Here is a 23,658-nt window from a genome sequence, read left to right as displayed (position 1 = left end):
GGGAAACCAAACTACAGGGAGGCATTGAGTCAAAAAGGTTTTAGGAACTTGATGGAGAAATAAGCCAATAGACAGAAAGGAGAATTGTGTTGATTGTTCATAGACTATTGTCAGTCCTTTGTTTTTGGACCTGTTTATGTGTTCCTATATGAATGCCTTTTGCATTTTCTATAAGATGAATTAAAGGCAGCCCTATACTTGATAGGTGTTTGTTACATTAAGTGCCTGTACAGGAGTTAGGGACCCTGTTAATAACATTATTGGAAACCTAGACATGAACTATATATGTCATATTCAGAGATTTCACAGAGTAAACTCTGAAGGAGGGAAATAAGTCAAAGAGATCTTGATCTTTTAGTAATAAGACTGAACTTGGTCCACGTAAGCCCAGAGCTTAAGTGGCCCTTGTCCATCGCTTGGACCCTAAATCTCTTGATATAGCTGAGGTATCAGTAGAACACATTGATTTTTTGTTTTTTGCTCTTGATCACTGGCTATACCTCTCTTTCAGCAGTCTGCCATATAGTTCAACTGCTATCAACAGAGTAAGTGAGCCAGTCTAGTTGAAATAGAAGGCACCCTGAAGGAAAGATAGGAGGTGGTATATGCCAGGCAAGTCAAATCACCATTACCCTAAATGCTACTTTGCTTCAGACTTTGATAGAGACATCCCAAGACTCTAAACTCAAGAATCTTGGAATAATAGCACCCTTCAACCCACTGGTCCTGATTCCATAGCTACCACTGGAGCATGTAATCACTATGGAGAAAGGGCACCACCAACACCAATTGCTCACCAAGTGCTCCAAATGGCAAGTAAGACCAAGAACATTAGGAATGGCAACATACCCCAGACCACTAGTCCTACTTCCTGCCCACCCCTCAAAGTCATCATCCAGTGAAGCAACACCCTCCCCACAAGTGGGGATCAAGCAGGTGTTTTGACCACAGCTACAAAATACCACCAAAGTCTTCAGCATCATGAAGTGTTTCAGCAGCAGAAACTGTTACAAATCGGTCAGTAGAAATGTCATTAAAGAAGATTCGTTACCATCTGTTTGCCATTGTACCCTAAGAATTGTGGAACCTTTCTATCGGGATCTCAATTGAAACCTTCCATTTATGTTGTCTCTCCAATTAGAATGTGAGCTCCTTACTATGCCCAAAGGGCTATCAAAATGTGCATACCCTTTTGACCCAGCAATAGCACTTCTAGGGCTATATCCCAAAGAGATCATACAAATGGGAAAAGGACCCACACGTACAAAAATACTCATAGCAGCTCTTTTTGTGGTGGCAAAGAATTGGAAACTGAGAGGACACCCATCCACTGGGGAATGGCTGAGCAAGTTGTGGTATATGAACATAATGGAATACTATTGTGCTATAAGAAATGATGAACAGGCTGACTTCAGAAAAACCTGGAAAGACTTAAATGATCTGATGCAGAGTGAAATGAGCAGAACCAGGAGAACATTGTACACAGTAACAGCCACATTGTGTGATGACTAACATTGACAGACTTACCTCTTCTCAGCAATACAAGGATCTACGACATCTCCAAAGGGCTCATGATGGAAAATGCTATCCATATCCAAAGAAAGAACTATGGAGTATGAATGCAGATTGAAGCATACTATGTGCTATTTTTTTTCTTCTGTTGTGTTTTGTTTCCCTCTTTCTGGTGGTTCCTTCTATAAGTTCTAATTCTTACTTACAACATGACTAATGTGAAAATATGTTTAATAGGAATATATATGTATAGCCTATATCAGATTGTGCGCCATCCTGGGGGGGAGATGTAGAGGGAGGGGGAGAAAAATTTTAAACTCAGAAGCTTATGGAAGTGATCGTTGGTAATTCAAAATAAATTAATTTAAAAAAATTTAAAAAGAATGTGAGCTCCTTGAAAGTCAGGATGCCTTAATTTTCTATTTGTATCCCTACTATTTAGCATCATTCTTTGAACACAGCAAATGCTTAATAAGTGCACGTTCATTCATTCATTAATTTATCTTGGCCTGGTGATTTGAATTCATCAGGGACCTCTAGTGCTCTCTTATCATCTCCTCACTTGTCTTAGGTTTTTGTCTACGTTTTTCTTTCCTTCTGCATTTTTTTCTTATCTATCAGTGCCAAAAAAAGACCAAGTGGGTAATGGGGAATTGTCTGTGGCATTTAATATAAAAGCAGTTGTCTAAGCTCAATCTAACATCGCACTTTGAGGGCATCTGAAAAGAAAGGCACTGCCAACAGCCACGTTGTGCAATGACCAACTTCCACAGACTTGACTCTTCTCAGCAAGGCAAGGATCTAAGACAATTCCAAAAGACTCCCGATGGAAATGCTATCCACATCCAGATAAAGAACTATGGCGTCTGAAATGCAGATTCAAGCATACTATTTTCTCTCTTTTTTTTTCTTTCTCATGGTTTTTCCCTTTTGTTCTGACTCTTCCTTCACAACATGACTAATGTGGAAATATGTTTAATATGATTGTACATGTATAACCTACATCAGATTGCTTTCCATCTGGGGAAGAGGTAGGGGAGGGAGGGAGACAAAAAATTTGGAACTCAACCTATAAAAGTGAGTGTTGAAAGCTATCTTTACACGTAATTGGAAAAAATAAAATACTATTAGATGGGGGGGTGGGAAGAAAGTTTTAAAAAAGGCACTGTTGTACAGGAAAGAAGAAAGATGACAAATTCAGGGGAATTGCTATTCTTTTGATCTGATTAGGAACCCTCTCACCAGTGGTATTCCTTGGGAAAAGATTCCAGAGATACTACTTTAGCCCAGAATTTTTGGGCGTCAGCCTGTGGAAGCAACAGACACAGTACAAATCCCTGAGTTACAAATGGCCACAGCTTAGGCTTCCCCCAAGTTTTCACTTGATTGCTTGGACTGGAACTAGGCCAGGAATATCTGCACAGGCTCCAACAACGGCCTCCCATTGGCCAGTCCATCCATGCTACATTAAAACTAAGTTCCTAAAGCAAAGCAGTTAACCTAATTGAACTAATTCTCATTTTTTAGAAACAACCATTTTCATACTTGTATTTGTGAGTTGAAATTTTCCCAATTAATAAGCATTTTAGTCAGTGTATGTTTTCATAACCTTTTATTTATAGAAGCAGCTCAAGTTTCCCTCTCTCCAGTTTTCTATATATTTTAGAGAGCAGAAAGAATAGGAAATGGAAGGCACGTAATGTAAATAAATGTACATCCTGAGGTCACCCTGATGCTGCACTATAAAGGAGACGTTTAAAAAGAGAAAAAAAATGTCAGATAGTGACTCTGGAAGCCCGTGGGGAAAAAATGTCAAGATGGTGCCTGACTATAGAGAACAGTCCATGAGTTATGCTGCAATGGTCTTGCTTAGTTGGCAGCTACAAGGGTGAGGTGCAGAAATGGTGGTAACTAAATGAACAGCCAGAGCTGCCCCTGAATCCTTTAGCTTTAATACAAAAGTGATTGTGGTGGGATGGGGGAGGGGGGAGGGACTCTCCTACAAATATGATCTCCAGTTTAAAGAAAACTAGGTGTAGGAGGAGACTGGGGTAGGGAAGAGGGAGGTTGAGATTTCATACTTGACCCAGGAATGGCCGCTAGAACCCTGACCTTTTACCTATTAATCTCAGTTCTACCGTAGCAAATGTACTCTAATCTATATGGAAGTAGCCTTTAAGGGTCATGAAGAAAGCAGAATCTCTCTCTCTCTCTCTCTCTCTCTCTCTCTCTCTCTCTCTCTCTCTCTCTCTCTCTCTCTCTCTCTCTCTTCCTCCCACTTCTTTAGCAAGGAAATCCATTTATCCAAATTGATTGCAAAAAAAAATTTTTTTTTTCAGAGAAAGTATACCTAGATAGACTCTCAGTGGGATGAGGACTTAACTATGTAAGGTTTATGAGTGCCTGGGACAGTAATGGGAAAAACAGGCTGGCAAAGTTTCAGATATCAAGAGTGAGGTAGAAAAAATGCTCTAAATCACTATTGATTAGAGACATGCAAATCAAAACAACTTTAAAGTACCATATCACATCTATCAGAGTGGCCAACATGACAAAACAGGAAAATGACAGATGTTGTAGAAGATGTGGGAAAATTGGAACACTAATGCATTGTTGGTGGAGTTGTGGAAATGAGCCAACCATTTTGGAGAACAATTTGGAACTATGCCCAAAGGGCTATAAAAATGTGCATATCCTTGGACCCAGCACTAACACTTCTAGGGCTGTATCCCAAAGAGATCATACAAATGGGAAAAGGACCCACATGTACGAAAATATTCATAGCAGCTCTTTTTTGTGGTGGCCAAGAATTGGAAACTGAGAGGATGCCCATCAATTGGGGAATGGCTGAACAAGTTGTAGTATATGAATGCAATGGAATACTATTGTGCTATAAGAAATGATGAAAGGAGGGCAGCTAGGTGGCACAGTGGATAAAGAACTGGCCCTGGATTTAGGAGGACCTGAGTTCAAATCTGGCCTCAGATACAACACTTACTACCTGTGCAACCCTAAGCAAGTCACTTAACCCCATTGCCTAACCAAAAAAAAAGAAAGAAAGAAAAAAGAAAAAGAAAGAGAAAAGAAATGATGAACAGGCAGATTTCATAAAAACCTGGAAACACTTGGATGGTCTGATGCTGAGTGAAGTGAGCAGAACCAGGAGAACGCTGTACACAGTAACAGCCACGTTGTGTGATGACTGACCTTGATAGACTCAGCCCTTCTCAGCAATGCAAGGATCCAAGACATCTCCAGAGGCCTCCTGATGGAAAATGCTATCCACATCCAGAGAAAGAACTATGAAGTTTGAATGCGGATTGAAGCACAGTATTTGCTTTTTTTTTTCTTCTGTTGTGTTTTGTTTCCTCTTTCTGGTGGTTCCCCCTATTGGTTCTAATTCTTACTTACAACATCACTAATGTGAAAATATGTTTAATAGGAATGTATACGTATAGCCTATATCAGATTGCATGCCATCTTGGGGAGGGAGGTGGGGAAGGAGGGGGAGAAAAATTTTAAACTTAAAAACTTGTGGAAGTGATGCTTGATAAATCAAAATAAATTATTTTTTTTTAAAAGTGAGGTAGCCTAGCTCATTTTTGCTGCCACCTAGTGGCCAGATAAGATATCACCAACCCACAAGAGTCACTTACACCCCTGGGAAAGACTTGGGGCAGTGTAAGCCTAGAGTGATACTCAGGGGCTCCCCAAGACACAGCACTCTGAGCCAGCCCTCCTAATATTATTCCTACGGGAATAACACCTCTCAAACACACTGCCTTCTGTCCTCTGACACTACCACCCCTCCTGTGCAGGCCCTCATCACCTCACCCCTTGATTACTATAATAGCTTGCTGGGGGGTCTGCCTGCCTCAAGTCTCTCCCCACTCTAATCCATTCTCCATTCAGCCTCTAAAATGATTTTCCTAAAGCCCAGGTCTGACTTACATCCTGTCCCTACTCAATAAACTCCAGTGGCTTCCTATTGCTGCCAGGAACAAATACAAAATGATGGGTTTGGCCTTCCACCACTCGCTTTCTGGTCTTCTTATACCTTATTCGCACCATATGTTCCTTGATTTAGTGACACTGGCTTCCAGGCTGTTCCATAAACAAGACATTCCATCTCTCAGTCCTGGGCATTCTCCCTAGCTGTCCCCCGTGCCTGGAATGCTCTACCTCCCCTACTCCAACTACCGACTTCTGAGGCTTTCTCTAAGTCCCAGTGAAAATCCCACTTTTACAGGAAGCCTTCCTCAACCTCTCTTAATTCCAGTCTCTTAATTCCCTTTTAATTTAATTTAATTAATTAATTTAATATTAATATTTTTAATTTAATTCTCTTTTAATTACTTCCTATCTGTCCTATATTTAGCTTGCTTTGTAGTATTTGTATATTGTCACCCCGGTTAGTTTTAAGCTCCTTGAGGGCAGGGTCTATCTTTTGCTTCTTTTTGTATCCCCAGTGCTTAGCACAGTGCCTGGCACACAGTGGGCATTTAATAATTGGTTGGTTGGTGTAGAGGTAAATAAAAAGGTGGCCATCTCAGAACTCTACCTTCTTCCTCGTGGTTATCTCATCCCCTCCAATATTCCCCAGCAGATTTCCCCTATCTACTGGCATAATAGGCCCCAGCCCAAGCCTCACTTGCTCATTGTTTGGATTTTGATAGGTCAGAGTGAGTGTAAATAGCAATTGTTTCTGTTCTGGCCAGAAACTCTGAGGGTCTCCCCCTCCCTGATTGACTTTTTTTGTGAAGGCAAACTAGACCATCTTTGAGCCTCAATTCTTACTTAGCCTTTAATCACTGAATGGGTGTTGCCTCAGACAAAATGAGACCTGGGAAAGATTTTAGCTTACAAAGGCCAACACCTCCCACTGCATCCAGGCCATTTCCAGTTATATCCTGATCTCTGTCTTGCCACTGGACCCTGGAGGAAAAAGTGAGACTTTGCCGCAGCCCTGCCTCACTTTAATCCAATTTACTTGCAAGTCAAGACATCACCCTCCTGATGTTATTGGTACTGTTGGAGAAGGATCCCTTTCACAGCCAAACTCCTAGAACAACTACCTGCACTCATTGCCTCTACTTCCTCTCCTCTCACTAGGTTCTTAAAGCCTTTAATCTGGCTCCCAGCCTCATCACTCAAATGCAGCTGCTCAGTCCAGTGTTATCATTATTCTCTTAATTGCCAAGTCTGATAGCCTCTCCACAGCTATCATTCTTCTCCACCTCTTTGCAGTATTTAACATGCCTGATCTCCCTTTCCTTCCTGCTGGTTTTTGTGACATTGCTCCTCAGGCTTCATTTGGTGGCTCACCTTCCATACTACTGCTTCTAACTGTGGGTGTTCCCCAAAGCTCTATCCCGTATGCTCTCCAGTTCTCTCCCTCTCTCCTTTTCTCCTCCTCCTTCTTCTTCTTCTCTCTCTCTCTTCACCTTTCCCAATCCTTTCTCTTCTCAATAGTTTCCACAGGGTTTATTATCACCTCTATGTAAATGACTCTCAGATCTAGACATAATAATAATAATAATAACTAGCATTTACATAGTGCTTAATACATGTCAAATACTGTGCAATGCACCTTACAAATATTATCTTATTTGAACCTCACAACAACCCTTTGAGGTATGTACTATTATTATCCCCATATTCCCATTTTAGAGTTGATGAAAACAGAGGTTAAGTGACTTGCTCAGGGTCATACAGCTAGCTAATAAGTGGTCTGAGACCAGATTTGAATTTCAGTCTTCTTGACTCCAGGCCCAATTCCTGTGCCACCCAATTCACTGTGCCACCTATCTGCCTGTGACATCCAACCCCAGGCTCTTCCTTGAGATCTAGTCCCTCATCACCAAGTGACAATTAGACATTTCAAACTGTATATCCTAGAGACATTTCAAATTCAAATCCAAAACGGGACTCATCATTCCCCTGAATCCCCTCTTCTGAACTTCCCCCTTTCTGTTGAAACCACCACCATCCTTCTAGTCTCCCAGATGTGTAACCTTAGAATTATCCTCTACTCCTCACTTTCTTTCACCCCATATATCCAATCAATTACCAAATTTTGCCATTTCTAGCTGCACAAATCTTGCACCCAATCCCTTCTCTCCTAACAAAGTCACCTCTTTAACTCAGGCCCCCATAAGTGCAGCTGGTGCAGAGTACAAACAAGATACTATTTTAAAATCATCTAGCACATTCAGTTATGTCTGAGCCTTCTTGACCCCATTTCGGGTTTTCTTTTTATTTTATTTATTTATTTATTTTGACTAGGGTAATGGGGTTAAATGACTTACAGCTAGTGTTATGTGTCTGAGGCCGAATTTGAACTCAGGTCCTCCTGACTCCAGGGCCAGTGCTCTATCCACTGCGCCACCTAGCTGCCCCTTTATGATCTGTATCTTGACATTAAAGCCAGAAGGCTCTGGAGGAGAAAGTGAGGCTGGTGACTTTGCACAGCCTCACTGAAATCCAATTCACTCGCATGCCATGGCATTACCTCCCTGATGTCATGATCCTCTTTGAGAACGACAGACAAACAACAAGATTCAAAATGCAGAATGAGACCAAAATTTTTATGTGACCAATGTGAGATTTTGTTTTGCTTATTAACTGCAAATTTGTTACAAAGGTTTGTTTTGTTTTTCTCCCAATGGAAGGATATGGAGAGGGAGAGAGAGAAAATCAATGCTTGTTAATTGGAGGGAAAACGAAAAATAAATGTTGTTGTTCAGTCATTCAGTTGTGTCCAACTCTTTATGACCCTTGGACTATAACAACAGGCCCTTCTGTCCTCCACTATCTCCCAAAGTCAAAGATGGTGTTCGTTTTTTTCAATGACACTATTAAGCCATCTCATCTTCTACTGCCCCCTTTCCTTTTACCTTCACTCTTTCACAGCATCAAGGTCTTTTCAATGAATCCTGTCTTCTCATTATGGGGCCAAAGTATTTAAGCTTTAGCTCTAGTATTTGACCTTCTAATGAGTAGTCTGAGTTAATCTCTTTAATTATTGATTGATTTGATCTCCTTGCTGTCCAAGACTCTCAAAAGTCTTCTCCAGCACCTCAATTGAAAAACATCAGTTCTTTGCTCAACTTTCCTTATAGTCCAATTCTCACAGCCATGCATAGCTACAGGAGAAACAATAGCTTTGACTATTCAGACTTTTGTCATCAATGTGATGTCTCTGCTTTCTAGATTTGTCCTAGCTTTCCCTCCAAGGAGCAAGGGTCTTTTAATTTCATGGCTGCAGTTGCCATCTGCAGCGATCTTTGGGCCCAAGAATATAAAATGTGACACTGCTTCCATTTCTTTTCCCTCTGTTAGCCAGGAAGTAATGGGACCAGTTGCCAAGATCTTATCTGTAAATATTATAGATAAGGAAAATAAGAATCAGAGAATTTAAGTGATCTGCCCAAGGTTGAAAAGCAATTCAGACAAGAGGCAAAATTTGAACCCAGATCCTGCATGTTGTTTCCTCCTATAGAATGTTACACTACTTCATTTTTATTTTTGCATCTCCAGAGCCCTTCAAAGAGTCTGGCACATAGCAGGGCCTTAATAAAAGCTTGTTGATTAATTGACTCACTCAGCATGCTGTGTCTGAAGCAGTCAACGTGGGAGATCAGTTACTGGGTACACATTATAGATTTTACATTTTAATGTTTTGAGTAATATTTCATTTCATCCCATAGATTAATTCTGAACTAGCCCCACAGACGAAGCCAAATGCTCAGCATTTGTGGGGGAGGGCACCTTAGATGTCTGCGGGCTGCTCGCCATCTGGTGGCCATTGCGGAAACTGCAGCTTTTTTAAAAGGCTACGTCACCTATGCTTCAGAGATACTGAGATCGGTAAGCAGAAGACACTGGTAGAGTGCCATCTCGTGGGCAGTCCAGTTATTGCATGCCCCTCCAGATTATCACAGTGTCATTAAATACAACGCCTTCCTTTTTATAGGCTTGAGGAATTCGTCAGGGGCTAGTTTAGAATGCTTGAACTGAAGAATGTTGCCAAATTCACAAAGTGTCACACTATCCGCAGCCAGGGCCCTCCGCTAAGCAGGTGTTCAATGAATTAAGATCAATCTTTTGCTCTGTGTACAAAGTATGTTCTACGAGGTTCATGCTCCCTTACTTCTTTGAGATTTTCCATTAGTGTCAAATACTGGTTTGGGGGTACAGAAAGGGAACTAGTGTTAGAATGAGTTAAGGAAGAGAAACTTCTATTCAATATCCTCCCCCTGCTCCCTAAGATGAGATCTCTGTCTCCGCAGTTAGTTGGGAATCATTGTCCCAGCTGTACTACTCAATGGCCTCCTTTTCTGAAGTCATTACTTCATAGGATTTAGAGCTGGAAGTGGTCTTAGAGATCATTTGGCCCAAATCTCTGTTTTCATAAAGAAGGAAACTGAGGCTTGGAGAGGGGAAAGAAATTGACAAAAGTCACATGATTTGTAAATGTAAATTAAAACATAAAACTGTTAAATCTGGGAGTCAAACCCAGGTTCTTTTATTTCAAATCTACTCTTCCCTAATCTTTACTCTTCCTAACTCCATCATCATCTTCTACTGATTTCCAGGACCCATCTCTCTTCCTGTGGGCCTTAGATACTTGCTTCTTGGTTTTCCTCATTCCTCTTTCCTCTTCTTTCAACATCAGTAACTTGAACATCCACATGAATGGCCCAATTGGCCTTAAAGTTCCATAATTCTTTCAACTTCATCTTCCCTCAACTTCAGCCACTGACCTTGCCCTTGCCTCACCAAGGATCTCATTATCCCTCAAAATTGCTTTACCTAGGAAAGGTGTCACACTCAAAGCTGTTTCGGTCTAACCATAGTTTCTTGTAACTTCACCTCTACAACTTCCAACACAACACACCACACACACACACACACACACCCTCCTATGCTTCAGAGATTTTGAGATCAGGAAGCTGGTGGCTTCAGCAGAATGCCATCTTGTGGGCAGCAAAACCAAATCACATTCTCAATCTCTTCCAATCCCCTAAATGTGGATACTTCATGCTCCTCAATCAATCCTCTGCTCTCCTCTCTGTACATTCTGTCCCTGAACTTAAAGAGTATATCCACCATATTGGGGCAGCTAGGTGGAGCAGTGGGTAGTGCACTGGGGTGGGAGTCAGGAAAACTCATTCATTTCCTGAGTTAAATTCCGGCCTCAGACACTTATTAGCTGTGTGACTCTGGACAAGTCACTTAACCCTGTTTGCCTCAGTTTCCTCATCTGTACAATGAGCTGGAGAAGAAAATGGCAAACCACTCCAGTATCTCTGCCAAGAAAACCCTGAATGGGGTCAAGAAAGGTTCAGACCTGTCAGACATGTCAGACATGTCAGCATGACTGAAATGTGACTTAATAACAACAACCCAAATCTGGAGTTAGAAGATATGGTTTTAGGTCTTAGCTCTGACACTAATTGTGTGACAATGAGCAAATAATAACTCAATTCAATAAATGTTTCCTAAGCATCTGTGTATAGTATTCTACCCCAGGCCCTGGGGGAAATACAAACCCTTCTGAGTGTCTGTGTTCTATGAGTAAAGTAGGGAAAGTAATATTTTCAATTTCTACTTCACAGGGTTGTTGTGAGGGAACCACTCTGTAAACTTTACCTTTATGAAACAGCATTATTATAAACATCATCTTCATTGTAACTTCCCAGTGATAAGAAACTGTTGCTGTTTCCCTATAAGTCACAAAATTAAGACTGTTTTAACCAGCCATTCAAGGGTCCCATGGTCCTGGCCCTACAACAATATAGTACTTTAAGGTTTGCAAAGAGCTGCAACACCCACCTTCTTATATGGCCCAGGGCATTAAGCATTGGCCTTGGAACTGGAAAGACTAGAGTTCTCAAATCCAGCCTTAGGCACTTACTAGCTGTGTGACTCTACAGCAAGTCAGTCCAGCGCTATCTGCCTCAGTGTCCTCATCTGTTAGATGCCCATCACAACAGCAGTGAGGATCTAATAAAGCAACTTTGGATTTTAAGAGACTTGCAAACTTAAATTGTATAAATGGGTGGCTCCCATTTATACCTCGATTCCCCACCCCGGGTCGAAGCCTCCCCATTTGTAACATAAGGGGAGGGAGCCAGATGCTTTACAAAGCCCTTTCCAGCTATAAATTCTACATCCCAGGGCTGAGCCTGTAGGATAGAGGGCCACCAATCTACGTATCGACACTCCACAGCAATCTACGCAGTGACAATCTCTCCACCAGGGACACCAATCTACGAATCGACACTCGACGCCAATCTACTTAATGACACTCTCTCCACCAGGGAAGCCAATCTACGAATCGACACTCTCTCCAGCAAGGACACCAATCTACGTATCGACACTCTCCAGCAGGGACTCCAATCTACGAATCGACACTCGATAGTCCCTCCGTGAGGCAGAGAGGGAGACTAGGTCGGCCTTTCCACTAGTTTTGATCCCACGTGACTGTACTTTCTGTCGCTCTCGCTCCCGCCCCGTCCGGCTCTGGTCTTTACGTCAGTTCTAGCGCGACAACTTTCTCCCCCAAGTCTCCTGAACCTAGAGGCGTCGTAGAAGATGGCGACCCTGAGCGGAGTTCGTGCCCTGAGCCGGGTGAGGCCGCGGATGAGCCGATCGGCGGGTGGAGGAGGGACAGCGCGGGGTGACGGTCGGGAGGGAGCCGGCCGCCCGGGCGCCCCTCTCCCCCTCCGTGGTCCTGGGTCATCGGGGTCACGGGCTTCCCGTTTGTCTGTTCTTGCCAGGCGCTGGTGGTGTCCCCGAGTGTCGGGGCCTGGAGGGGCCTGATCACCACGGCTGCGGCCCGAGCCATCCCGCGGAGCGCGGTGAGAAGGGCCCCTGCCCTCACCTCCCTTCCCCCGGGCAGTCACTGGGAGGGTCCACCCCGTCCTAACCAGCCCCCTTCCCCACCCCCGCCCCGCCCCCGCCCCGGGTCTTACCCCACCCGCCCTCACCACTCCCTTAAATTCTGGCTCCCGGGTCCCCATCTCATCCCCACCCCCACCCCCCCAAGTCCTGTCCGAGGATTCTTGTGCCATCTCGCCGAGCTGCCTCTACTTAGGCATATTCAAACTCTTCCACAGAGTAATTATTTAACTAATTAATTGAAGGTCATGAGCTGCTATAGCCAAATCTTTCGATACCTGATGGCCAAGCCTCTGGTGATGAACCTCTCCACTCATAATTAGGCAGATTCAACTTCGGTCGCCAGGCCATACTCAAAGCAGAAGCAGATGTGAGTGCAGGTTTAATATTAGTAATTATTATTATTAAGTAAATGAAAAAGTCTTCATTGGAAGGGTCTTCAGAAGTCAACGTATGCCTGAATAATAATACCCTCCGAAGTAGGTCCAGCAGTTGTCTATTCAGCATCCAATCCCTGCGTCAGCATCTAAGGCAGGTGTAGATTTGGGAGTCGTCAGTATTTAACCCTACTTTAGAAGACTCACAGGAATGAGAATTACCTTTTAGGGTAATCAGTTCCATTTTGCTTAGCTCTCACTGTTGAGATCTTTTCCTTATATTGAGACAAAATATGCTTTTCTGACACATTCCCATATTGCTCCTCCTGTCCCTTAGGTCCAAGCAAAATAATCACATTAGATTTCGACCTTCTCAGAGGGTGGGGACATCCATCTTTTGCCTCTTTTTGTATCCCCAGTGCTTAAAACAGTCCTGGCAGATATTAAGTGCTTAATAAATGTTTGTGTTTGCCCATGAAAACCCTTCACATGCTTGAAGGCACCTATTACATTACTCCCCCCAGGTGTTCTCTTCTCCAGGCCAAAATTCTGCAGTATAGCAGCACTTTCCTCATTTGATTTTACTTTTTTGGTGGCCATATCAAATAGTACATTAATTTTAAGCTTGTAATTCATTAACTCCCTCCCCTCCTTCCTCCAGGTCTTTCTCATAGGACCTATACCTTCTTCACCCTGTACTTGTATAGTTCTGGGTTTGGGTTTTTTTTTTTTAACCCAAGTATAGTGCTTTACAGCTATCCCTCCTGAATTTTATCTTGCTAGATTCAACCCATCATTCTGGCCTGTCAAGTTATTTTGGATGCTGGTGTGTCATCCTTCTGAACTTTGTTTCATTTGCAGTTTTAATTAGCATTCCTTCTATGTTATCATTCAAGTAATTGGCCAGAAAATAGAGCTCTTTCTTCTTACTGTCCTCATCAGTGGGTAATGCAAGTATACTTTCTTATCTCCGTCTTCATTTTTTTTTCTTCAGTAAATAACTTGGACATCTTTACTTTTAGTTTGGAATAAGGAACCATTTTGATTTTGAGCAGAGTAGAAACAGATTTGTGTGTAAGGAAATAGCCTGGCATAATGTCAAGGATAAATTGGGGGTGGGGGTGCCCAGGAAGATGTGTTTAGAGGCAGTAAGTCCAGGGGCGGTAATGAAGGCCTGGCAGTGTAGTGATGAAAATACAGAGGAGGGAATGGATGTAAGAGATGTTTGGAAGGTGGAACTGACAAGACTTGGCAACTGGGTGTGAGTCATGAGGGAAAGGAAAGAGTAGAAGTAACCCCAGCCTGCCAGACTGAATGAAAGATGGTGCCACCGAAAGGAATAATGAAACCAGAGCGTGGCTTTACTTAACAAGTATTTTATGGAGCGCTATCTATATGTGAGGTATTGTGCTAAATTTAGGTGCATTGTAAGAGAGCTCTGACTCAGAGTCAGAGAATCTAGATTGAGGTCCTCCTTCTGAAGCCTACTACATGTATGATGTTGGGCAAATCACGTAATCTCCCTGGGCCTCGGTTTCTTCATCTGTAAATGAGTTAAACAGAATGGTCTCGAAGGTCCTTTCCAGCTTCGGATCGAGGATCCTCTAATTCCAACATTGGCTTGATTTTCAACCTGTTTGAGGTTTTACTGAGATCTCCAGGTGGAGATGCCCTCAGGCATTTGGAGATACAGTATTGGAGCTCAGAAGTAAAATCAGGGCCTGAGATAGAGATTGGGAGTCATCTGTATAGCAGGAGTAGTTGAAGCCATAGGACTGAGATTGGCAAGGGAGAGTGAAGAGAGAAAAAAAGATCAAGAGATTTGTAGAGGCAACAGCTGTCAGCTGTCAGAGCCAACTATGGAAACAGGTGTGCCAGGATCCCACAACAGCAAGTGCTGGGAGAGCATGACCTGGGGCTTGTCGGTGCTGGGTGTGGATTCAGGAAGCCTGTTTTCTATCCCTTGTACTGGTTGCGGCAACTCAGTTCTCTGAGCCCAGTTTCCTTAATCCATAAAATAGGGACGATGAGGGGCAACAGGACATAGTGACAGAGGGCTGGCCTGTGAGTCAAGACCACCCAAGTTCCACTGAATGCCACTGGCTGAGGCCTCCTGGGTGGCACCTAGTGCACTCAAAGACCCTGGGGGCGGAGCACTTGCTTCAGTGGTGTCGGCAGAGGCAGTTTCCACAAAGGGATAATACTGCCAGAGTTGTTTCAGGGCTTACATGAAGTAATAGGTGTAAAGGGGTTTGAAGACTTTGAAGCCTTATCTAAACATGAGCTGTTGTTTCTGCATCCCCGAGACACACGGGCCCCTGTAGTACACAGAAAAGGGCACTGGGTGGGGAGTGGGGGCCCTGGATTTGAAACCCCCCGGTACAGGGTTGTTTACTTCTCACTGCCATTATGAGCTGCTGTAAGTCACTGAACCCCTCCTAATCTGTTTCCTCATCAGCAAGATGGAGATAATAAAGGTTTTATATTCCTATGACTTGCGACATTAGATCCTCACAAAAATATGAGGAGTCCTTTCCCATTTAGTATCTGGTAACTACACTAAAGTTAACCAGATCTTAGGAAGCTATGCAGACCTCTTTGCATAAGAAGTGGTTGAAAACGAGGAGCAGGTAGTTGATTCTAGAGAGAAAAAAGGGGCGATTGAGGGGGGAAGATGAAGGAAACATAGAATGGATGGAGTCAGTATAAACACCTTGAGACTCTACAAATGGTAGGGCTGTTTTTTGTTCATGTTTTTATTTTTAAGAAAAGACCCTGGATCGTTTAAATCTTATGAAATCAATTCTTGTTGCATTATTTGCTGTGTGCTTCTGGTAGGGCTTGGCCCTCGTTACTTACTGTTCAATCTTTTCAATCATGTCAGACTTTTCATGACCCTTTTGGGGTTTTCTTGGCAAAGATGCTAGAGTGATTTGTCATTTCCTTCTCCAGCTCATTTTACAGATGAGGAAACTGTGGCAGAGTGAAGTGACTTGTCCAGGGTCGCTCAGCTAAGTTAGTGATGAACTCAGGAAGATGGGCCTGGCCCTTTATTCACTGCACCACCTGACTGCCCCAGGCCTTGGCCTCAATGCCCTCCGAGGTTTTTTCCAGCCTCGAGGTGCAGTTTCATCTCCGAGCTGCGGCTTACTATCCCGTCATTTGTCTTAATTCTCGAGCCTGTGTCTGCACAGATTCGTGCTTCTCGGTCCACTCTCAGTGGCTCCTTTGTCACTGAGCCCAGCCTTGTCAGTTCTCCACAGTCTCTTGGAGACATCCCCAGGAGCCATTATTCTGTTCCCTCCATCTCCGTCCAGGTGGATGATGTGAAGGTAGAGGGCGCATTCCCTGTCACTATGCTGCCTGGTGATGGTGTGGGGCCTGAGCTCATGCATGCTGTCAAAGCAGTTTTCAAGGTGAGAAGGAGGGGTCAGGTACAGATTCAAAGGGGCTTGAGGGATTGGCCACTGACACCTCCCACTTCTGGACCTGCAGGCAGCCAATGTCCCCGTGGAGTTTCAAGAGCATCACCTGAGTGAGGTGCAGAACATGGCCTCAGAAGAGAAACTGGAGCAGGTGCTGAGCTCCATGAAGGAAAACAAGGTTGCTATCATTGGTATGTGCTTGTCTCCAATCTCCTAGTCCCCACAAACAAGCATCATTTCACATTCGTGCTGCACTTGACTGCTGCTCTCAGCCCTACGGCTTAGAGGAGTTATTTCAGGCTGTGTCTTAACGAGGACCTAGGTTATTTGGATCCTTAGAGCTTAGGACCAGAACCTCTGACCATTTCATAGGTCTAGTGCAAGATGATGGGACATTAACTAGCTTTCTCATATGGAGGGGTGGGTGGACGCATGATTCAGACAGATGTTGGGGGTGATTGTGTGATGCCAGCTAGAGGCCTTTCCCCATAAGAGAACAGACCTCTGCCTGGGACCCTCACTGACCCTCACTCTGGATGTGCCCTCACAGGAAAAATTCACACCCCAATGGACACAGAGTACAAGGGGGACTTGGCCTCTTACGACATGCGGCTCAGGTACGAGGTGACGGGCCCTGGGGACATTGGGCACTGTGATACTCTGTGATGCTACCTTCCCCCATCTCCTGCCAGGCGGAAGCTGGACCTCTTTGCCAACGTTGTCCACGTCAAGAGCCTGCCGGGGTACAAGACGCGACACAACAACCTGGACTTGGTGATCATCCGTGAGCAGACTGAGGGAGAATACAGCTCCCTGGAGCATGAGGTGGAAGATGAGTTCTTTGTCTGCTCCACAGACATCGTGTTCCCATTGCACCTGGCACTAGCTAAGTCTGCTCCTTCTGTCCATGCAGAGTGCCAGGGGTGTGATTGAATGTCTGAAGATCGTCACTCGTGCCAAGTCCCAGCGAATTGCCAAGTTCGCCTTTGACTATGCCACCAAGAAGGGTCGAGGGAAGGTCACGGCCGTGCACAAGGCCAACATTATGTGAGAAGCACAGGATGGGGGCAGAAGCGTGTGTGTAGGAGGGTGGGGATTAGGCCTCAGGGTCCTGGGAAGGTCATGTGGGTAGCCGAGCCGGTGAGCTTGCTGACCTCAGTCCCTGGCCGCTTCTACAGGAAGCTGGGTGATGGCCTCTTCCTGCAGTGCTGTGAGGAGGTGGCTGAGCTGTACCCCAAGATCAAGTTTGAGACCATGATCATAGACAACTGTTGTATGCAGGTACAGTGTCCCCAGCCTTGCCTGCCCTGACTTCACACTCTCGCCTCCCATATGTCACCCCAGCTACCCACCATCTTCCTCTTTACCCCAGCTGGTGCAGAATCCATACCAGTTTGATGTGCTCGTGATGCCCAATCTCTATGGAAACATCATTGACAACCTAGCAGCCGGTCTGGTTGGGGGTGCAGGTGTGGTTCCTGGTGAGAGCTACAGTGCTGAATACGCCGTTTTTGAAACAGTGAGTAAAACCTGTGGGGCCCCCTTTTCTTACCGCTGACCACTCTGGGGTCTCCAAGCACCAGAATATCCTTCTGACTTGGCCTTCACCCACACAGGGCGCAAGGCACCCATTTGCCCAGGCTGTGGGCAGGAACATTGCCAACCCAACTGCCATGCTGCTGTCTTCCAGCAATATGCTGAAGCACCTCAAGTATGTCAGTAGGCGTTGGGCCCCAGGGCTGGGTGGGACGCAGGGGAGTGTGTGTGTGTGTGTGTGTGTGTGCGCGCGCGCAAGCGTCCTCATGCGCCCTCATGCGCAACATGAAAACTGACTGCTGCTGGGGTGGGAGGTGGAGGCTGGTTCTCACCCTCACTCAGTTTGCTGTCTTTCCTCCCGGGGCAGCCTGGAATATCACTCCAACATGATTGCTGAGGCTGTGAAGAAGGTGATAAAAGTTGGCAAAGTAAGTTTGGATGGGCCATTTCTGCACACTCTTCAGTCATTACCCCTCCCTGCGCAGAAGGGGCTTCGGGGGGGCCAAGACATTGCTCTCCTGGCCCCATTCTGGCTCCCTAGCTCTTGGCCTCTCCCCAGCAACTCCCTGGCTTCACCCCCATCCCCCTTTGCTGCTGCTCTCTTAGCCTGTTCTTGTTCCCATGTTCACATCTCTTTCTCTATCCCACCTGAGGTGGGCTCTGAGGATCATGTGAAATGAACTGACTTTGTGCACCTTAAAGAGGCTCAGAAATGCAGCCTGTTCTCTCTGGCCCATGCCTTACCCATCATCCATCTCCTCCATCTTCTTCTTGGCACCTCCTCATCTCTTCCCCAGCCCTCCGTCTTTCCTCCGGTGGCCTTCCCATCCCTCCATCATCATTCTTCCTTCTCTTGCCCACCCTCCCCACTCACTAGCCATCTTTTCCCTTCTTGTTCCTGGTGGCTTTGTCACTGGCTGTAGGTTCGGACTCGGGACATGGGCGGCTACAGCACCACGTCTGACTTCATCAAGTCTGTCATCAGCCACCTGCACCCCCCTCATGGGGGCTAGACCCTTCCCATTTCTTTATCTTGTCTTTGAATAGAGGACAACTCCCCACCCCAGCCCCAACTCCTTGCTTCAGTAAAATGGACCACGTGGAGGAGCCTGCCTCTACCTCCATCCCATTCCATGGGACAAGATCTCTTATCTACAGCTGTTTTGTGCTTTTGTCTCAATAAAAACATGGACCAGAGAGTCAGGATCCTTTGTGCTAATCCTGGCCCCCATCAGCTTCTCTATAATCCACAAGGAGTATGGGGGGAATTTTGTTCCCCAACACGTGTGGGGGAGGGAAGGAATTCAGAAAGGCTCTTTAGGATCCTGGGTTAAACTATTATCCCCCCTTTTCCCTCACAGGTTCGTACCCCGGACATGGGCGGCTATGCCACCTGCCGGGATCTCACCCAGGCCATCATTAGTAGCCTGCCTACTATCCCACAAGCCTCCTGACAAATCTGGGAGAAGAAATAAAAGCCAAGGTAGCATTATGTCGAGTTCATGTCTTTATTGGGTTTGAGGGAAGGGAGGGGAAGTGTCCTGTCTTGGGCCTTGTGTGCTGGGCCCTCCCCAAATCCTAGTCCTCAGCCCCAGAGCTCTTCTGGGCTTTCTTCTTTTTTTTCTTCACTGGAGCTGGTGACTCTGCTACTCCATCCTCTGCTGAGCATGAGAGTTTTTTCTTTTTCTTGAGCTTGGGAGGTGTGGACAGCTCCTCAGGGGCTTCTTCTGTTTCCTCTGTCTCCTCCACCTGCCGTTTTCTTTTCTTTTTTGGCTTTTCTTCCCCATTCTCAGTTTCCTAAGAGCACAAGAAGCCACATATGCGGGGACAGGAAAGGAGTCTGATGGTTGTGGTCCCCCAGTGGTCAGGATATCCTGGGCCACCTCCTGTCCATTCTACACACTCACCTGTCCATTCTCAGGAATGCTGTTCTCTTCTGCTGCCAAAGCCTCTAGGCGTCTCTTCTCTTTCTTCAGCCGTTTCTTTTCCTTCTTTGCCTGCTTTCTCCTAATCTCTGCAACCATTTCCCCAGCCTGGCCAGAGAAGGACAGACAGCTTTTGCTAGCACCCAGAACCCCCAAGCACTAAGCATAAGCTTGCCATGCCGTGTTGGATCAGGCTCATTAAATCAGTTTTTGCCTCCACTCCAGAGTCAGGGTAAGGATGCTCATCACCTCCAACAGATATAATAAATACAGGTTATGCCCTCCCTCTCCTTCCCCCCCTTCTTAGACTGACCTCATTCACTGCCTCCTTCATGACATCTAGATTCTTGCGGGGTGGGTCCCCCGTCTCATAGAATGACAGGCGTTCTTCTACTTGTTCCCGTAGCTTCTGTCCAAACACATTTGTGGGGACCTCTGGAAACAAGATTGTTAAGACACTGTGTTGGGGTGGGGTTGAGGTCCACCTTCACCGGACCTCCCAACCTCAACCCTCAGCTTTGCTCAGACTATTGATTCAACACTCACAAGGTGAACTGCTGTTGACGAAAAATTTTCCCATCATTGCAGAAGCCACTTGGGATCATTTTTCTTGATTACCCTATTCCCCCTCCCCCTCAGCCCTGAGTCCTGTACCAGAAAAGCAGTCGATCCGGGATGCAATGCTGCATTTGTTTGCCAGGTATCGGGAGATTCTGCCTTTATTCTTGGCGGCCGCACGGCCAATGAAGGTTGAATGGAATATGAGTCCATATTTGGGGGTATTTCCCCGAGTCTTCAGGGCTCTATGGAAGTGTACAGGGTTAGCTTCCCAGGGACACAATTTTAGGGTCAGACTCCCAAAACCCCCAGGACCTTTTTCCCAAAGGTCTCCCCCACTTCAATTCCAAAACCTGATTCCCCACCCCAGAACTCCCATGAGGGTCAGGAGTCAGATGTCGCTGACCTGGAGGCTGCATCCCCTGGCTGGGGCTATGGGGGTCACTCAGAGGCTAAGGCTGACCCATCACACTCGAGGCAAAGCCTTCGGGTCAGGGTACCCCAGCGCTGCCATCACAGTGACACACCCCCTAGCAGCTGGCACCAGAGTGTCAGTACCTGAACATTGGTACCTGAACAGTGCCTTCTCAGCCCCCAAGATCTGCACTGTGGATGCTGGGTACTTGGCCAGATTGGTAAGGCTCCCAGCATGGGAGATCAGTCGGGCACCAACCTGAGGGGGAAAAAATAAAAGGTTGTGGACCTGAGCATCCACTCCTGACCCAACCAAACCCAAGGAGAAAATGGTCAGCTGGTTAGAGGTATAGAAGTGACAACAGCTGTAAGGCAATAGTCCCCCCCAACACACACCCCAATGACTGACCGCCTCCCCAATGAGGGCTGACAGGCTGGGGGCCACCTGGAACATCTTGGAGCTCAGGTATTTACTCAAACTCTGACGATACTCAGATAAAGACACCACTCGACTTGAAAAACTCTCAATATTGATCAGGTCAATGGGAGAAATGTCCATACCTAGGAAAAGCAGGGAGGCAAGTCAGTGCAAAGAACAGAATACCCTCTTCTTCCCCAACTGACCCACAAACATCTCAAGCAGAAACACTGACCCATGGAAGATCGAGATGCATCCAGGATGGCCCTTGCCTTGGCCTCATCCATTGTCAGCTCCTGCAGAGCTTCTAGTTTCTCCTCATTCAGTTCTTTGCGATTGCCAATGAGCCGGGCCAGGCGACAATACGTGGCATTGTCATTAACAATCTTTACCAGCTCAGGAAAGTGGTAGCCATACCATTCCCTGGAAAAAAAAAAAAGGTGATCTTATGCAGAAAGAAAAGCCGGTGGTCCAGTGGAGAAAAATCACACCTTGCCCACTGTACCGCATGTCCTCACAACCTCAAACCCAATCCTCCAGGATTCCCAAAGTCTTTACTGTCTCCCCTTTCACAATACAGCCAGGGCACAGGCAGGCTCCTGGCTGAGGTGTATAAGAGGAAGGTCTCTCTGCCTCCTTTTTCTATACAGTCTGTGCAAAGAAAAAACACATCCTGTGGTAAGCAATAGGAGGTGAAAGGAGGACCAATGTAAAATCCAGCTCCTGCTTAAACATCTCCCTCGTCAACCCTGGAACTGACCTGACCCGCATAGAGAAGGTATTGATGTCTTTGTCTAGCTGGTCAAGAAGGCTGATGGACTGGATAATCATGTTGTCCACCCTATTCACATTGAACTTGACTTTGGCCCGAGAGTAGCTGTGTCCTAATCCCAGTTGGGCTTTAGAAGCTGAAACCTCAGTGAGACCTTTCACCAGAGAGTGAAAGTGCAGACGAACTCCTGGGAAAAAAAAAACCAGGTAAAATAAGAAACTGCCAACAAGCAGAACCCTTTTAATGTCCTTCGGAGCACAGGACCTGAACAGGAATCTTTCTACCTGTGTAGTCTAGTACCCAATCAACTATCAAGGCCCAGCTGTCTGTCACACATGGCTTCCATGTAGTTCACCTGGAATCTTACCTCTGAGGATTTCAGCAACTACACCCCCTGTCTGGCAGGGATAGCCTAATTCCTCTTGGATAGCAGCCCCAATCTTAGGGTCCCCAACACCAAGCAAAGCTTTCTTCTTCTTAGCTGGCATGTTGGTTTCCAAGAAAAGTCGGAGGTCCTCATGGAGAATGCCTGTAGATAAGTACATAGATTACTTTTTCAAATTAGGAAGGCACAAGTGACACCTAAAAGACCACAGGAAAAAGAAAGAGCCACTACCTTCGGATACTGCATTAGCATTCTCTAGAGCACTGTGGGCAGACTTAAATGGGGAAAAGGCCACAAGACGGACGATACTGTGAAACTTTCCAATGTTCAGCACACATTCTTCCACCTATGGAGAAAAAGTGTGTCTAGGGACAGCATGTTTTTGGGGGGGGGGGGAGATACTAAACGCCACATTGCTAACACAGGACCTAAAAGAGATGGCTCCGTTTCCATGCTTTCTTCGCCTTCCTGCACCAAGAACTGCAAACAAAGGGTACTCGGGCTAAAGATCTAAGAGTGGAGATGGGAGCACGTGGCCTTCCCTAAGGCTTCTTTTCTGCACCACTCCAATCCTTCCCTCCAGGACCCGGGCCAGACCCCGAGCTCAGAGACTAGGTCACATCACTCTGGTCAGGGGATTGACAGATTTTAAAACTCATCACAGCCCGGCAGCGGCTGCCCCGGGGGAGGGACCCCAACCCCGTCCCGTCCTCTCGCTGGGCTCACCTGGGGCAGCAGCAGGCTTATCTCCTCCACCTCCTTCAGCGCCAGCAGCGCGTAGCCGGCGGCGTGCTCAAACAGCACGTGCAGCAGCACCTAGGAGAGATCAAAGGAGAAATAAATGGGGTTCACTTAGCCGACCAACCCCAGCCGAGCACGTGGCCCACCTCCCCGCCCAGCTCCCAAAGACCGATCCCCGAAACCTCTCCAAGAGGTCCCAAGACGCCATCCTCCGCGAGGGCTGCGCTGCCCCCCTCCCCGCGTGGGAGCGCCTAGGCCGGGCCCACTGGAGAGCCACGTACACGCGGCCCATGGTTCGGCGGTCTCTTTGCCTCTGCCGGGCCGCTCCCCTCCTTGCGTCCGCGAGCGCCAACCTCCAACCGAGCTTCACCGGCCGCTTGCTCCCTCCACCCCCTCAGCTTCACAGAAGAAAGCCCCCGACCCCTGCCCCGCAGCCCGCACCCCGCTCACCATGGCGGCAGTCTGGCGCCCCAATCGCAATGCGGCCCTCCCGCCGGACACGCAGGAACCCTAGCGCCATTAAGCCCGCCTCTTCCGGATCGAAGCCTCCACTCAGAACCCGAGGAAGGCACCATCGCCCAAGGAGACCAAGGGGGAGACTGAAGAAAATGGTCTCGCCCGGAAGTAAGGAGGGGCCACAGCGGCCTCCGTGTGCGCACTGCTTCCCGCCTTTCCAGCGCCACTGCTGGC

At 46.4% G+C, this 23,658-nt stretch overlaps 2 protein-coding genes, 1 long non-coding RNA gene and 3 other non-coding genes across 8 annotated transcripts in view; 2 read left to right on the top strand and 4 right to left on the bottom strand.

The window, feature by feature from the left end:
* Positions 1-12,037: 12,037 nt before the first annotated feature.
* Positions 12,038-19,247, top strand: IDH3B (isocitrate dehydrogenase (NAD(+)) 3 non-catalytic subunit beta). 3 transcript variants are annotated; one of them, XM_021005377.2, is made up of 12 exons: positions 12,038-12,147; positions 12,297-12,377; positions 16,112-16,210; positions 16,290-16,410; positions 16,770-16,836; positions 16,912-17,044; positions 17,133-17,266; positions 17,398-17,500; positions 17,592-17,738; positions 17,836-17,930; positions 18,123-18,183; positions 19,117-19,247. In XM_021005377.2, exons 1-12 carry the CDS (start codon positions 12,112-12,114, stop codon positions 19,207-19,209), a joined length of 1,170 nt encoding a protein of 389 aa, XP_020861036.1. In that variant the 5' UTR covers positions 12,038-12,111; the 3' UTR covers positions 19,210-19,247. The 3 variants fall into 3 exon arrangements, with proteins under 3 accessions (XP_020861036.1, XP_020861037.1, XP_020861038.1); XM_021005378.2 differs by having other exon boundaries at positions 18,679-19,247; XM_021005379.2 differs by lacking the exons at positions 12,038-12,147; positions 12,297-12,377 and adding an exon at positions 12,700-12,787.
* Positions 19,245-23,523, bottom strand: NOP56 (NOP56 ribonucleoprotein). The gene is made up of 12 exons (XM_021005376.2): positions 23,419-23,523; positions 22,954-23,043; positions 22,459-22,573; positions 22,210-22,371; positions 21,831-22,029; positions 21,306-21,493; positions 21,062-21,213; positions 20,811-20,911; positions 20,335-20,483; positions 19,994-20,115; positions 19,663-19,788; positions 19,245-19,552 (listed from the first exon to the last, which is right to left on the bottom strand). The coding sequence occupies exons 1-12, from the start codon at positions 23,419-23,421 to the stop codon at positions 19,334-19,336; spliced, it is 1,626 nt and encodes a 541-aa protein (XP_020861035.1). The 5' UTR covers positions 23,422-23,523; the 3' UTR covers positions 19,245-19,333.
* LOC144455515 (small nucleolar RNA SNORD57) lies at positions 19,867-19,934 on the bottom strand. Its single transcript, XR_013484236.1, has one exon. It is a non-coding gene; the product is annotated as a small nucleolar RNA SNORD57 (small nucleolar RNA).
* LOC144455516 (small nucleolar RNA SNORD56) lies at positions 20,199-20,268 on the bottom strand. The gene has a single exon (XR_013484237.1). It is a non-coding gene; the product is annotated as a small nucleolar RNA SNORD56 (small nucleolar RNA).
* Positions 21,626-21,765, bottom strand: LOC144455525 (small nucleolar RNA SNORA51). The gene has a single exon (XR_013484246.1). It is a non-coding gene; the product is annotated as a small nucleolar RNA SNORA51 (small nucleolar RNA).
* Positions 23,524-23,540: 17 nt separating the features above from the next.
* Positions 23,541-23,658, top strand: part of LOC144455488 (uncharacterized) — a 5,940-nt gene continuing 5,822 nt past the window's right edge. Inside the window, exon 1 of the long non-coding RNA XR_013484185.1 lies at positions 23,541-23,658. This exon is cut by the window's right edge and continues 56 nt beyond it. This is a non-coding gene — a long non-coding RNA (uncharacterized LOC144455488).

The sequence above is a fragment of the Phascolarctos cinereus genome, unplaced genomic scaffold (assembly GCF_003287225.1).
Source record: "Phascolarctos cinereus isolate Bilbo 61053 unplaced genomic scaffold, phaCin_HiC Scaffold_9;HRSCAF=440, whole genome shotgun sequence".
NCBI classification, from domain to species: Eukaryota; Metazoa; Chordata; class Mammalia; order Diprotodontia; family Phascolarctidae; genus Phascolarctos; species Phascolarctos cinereus.
The sequence above is the reverse complement of the archived record's forward strand: the minus strand, read 5'-3'. Positions and strand labels throughout refer to the sequence as shown.